General features: G+C 47.0%; 1 protein-coding gene across 1 annotated transcript in view; it reads right to left on the reverse strand.

Annotated features, from left to right (window-relative positions):
• Nucleotides 1–11: 11 nt before the first annotated feature.
• Nhlrc3 (NHL repeat containing 3) overlaps nt 12–935 on the reverse strand; it is an 11,385-nt gene continuing 10,461 nt past the window's right edge. The window contains exon 6 of the mRNA XM_031376127.1: nt 12–443. Within this exon, the coding sequence (XP_031231987.1) occupies nt 178–443 (266 nt within the window). The 3' untranslated portion in view covers nt 12–177. The remainder of the gene's footprint in view (nt 444–935) is intronic.

Below are 935 nucleotides of genomic sequence, written 5' to 3' on the forward strand. Positions count from 1 at the left end.
ACTCCCAGGGCCACCAAGAAGAAAAACAATTCTTATACACATAGTTGTAAAACCGAGTCCCAAAACCATAAGAAAACATGACTCTTCATGACATAGCAACACACTTTTCTTGTAGAAGAGGCAAAAGTGACCATGTGGCTCTGAACTGCTACTTGAAGCTCCTCCCAGCTGGAAGCACTAAGCTCCGAAGGCAGGGATGCCACTGTGCCACGGGATGTATTTTTGTATTTGTTTTGCCCCAATTTCTGCTACATAGACAGCGCCAGTCTTTCTGTCGACTTCTAAAAGATGTGGCAGAACCTGATCTGCTAGCTGGATAGTGCTGACCACAGAGCAGTCCCCAATGCTTCCAGAGGGTGGGGCAACCAACACTGACAGTCTACTGAGGTTCAGCTGGGCCACAATCAAGTACTTCCCATCTGGGGTGAACCTAAGAGGAAAGAGAATTCAATAATAACGACTACTGTTTCAATGTGTGTCCTTGGCTGCAGGGAACCATGGAGTTGACTGGCTTAGCAGCCTTGAGAGGCATGTGGCACAGTTTTCCAGGTTAGAGTGGATGGCTTCTGGGGCACAATGTGCCTTCGGGTTCCTGAGACACTGAAGCACTCCCTCAGGCAGGGAAGAATTCTGGCTGTTTTCTGTGTCTAGGTATGCTCCCTTGGAAGCCAAGGGAGCAGGGAAGCTTAACACAACAGTTGCTCTTCGACATTAATTAACCTTGTGTAGCCTGTAAAGTAGGCAAACATCTGTGTATCCTGACTACAACCATATTGATCCTGGTGATTGCCATTACAGTCTACTCCTGATAAAGGTATAGAAGGTCTAATTGCTCTCAATAAAATTGCCACAGCTTAAGTTTTGCTATGGACCCTCCAACAGGCCTGGTTTCATTCCTCATGGGCCATATCAGGTGATCATGGCCCAGTAAGTAG

The sequence above is a fragment of the Mastomys coucha genome, unplaced genomic scaffold (assembly GCF_008632895.1).
Source record: "Mastomys coucha isolate ucsf_1 unplaced genomic scaffold, UCSF_Mcou_1 pScaffold16, whole genome shotgun sequence".
NCBI classification, from domain to species: Eukaryota; Metazoa; Chordata; class Mammalia; order Rodentia; family Muridae; genus Mastomys; species Mastomys coucha.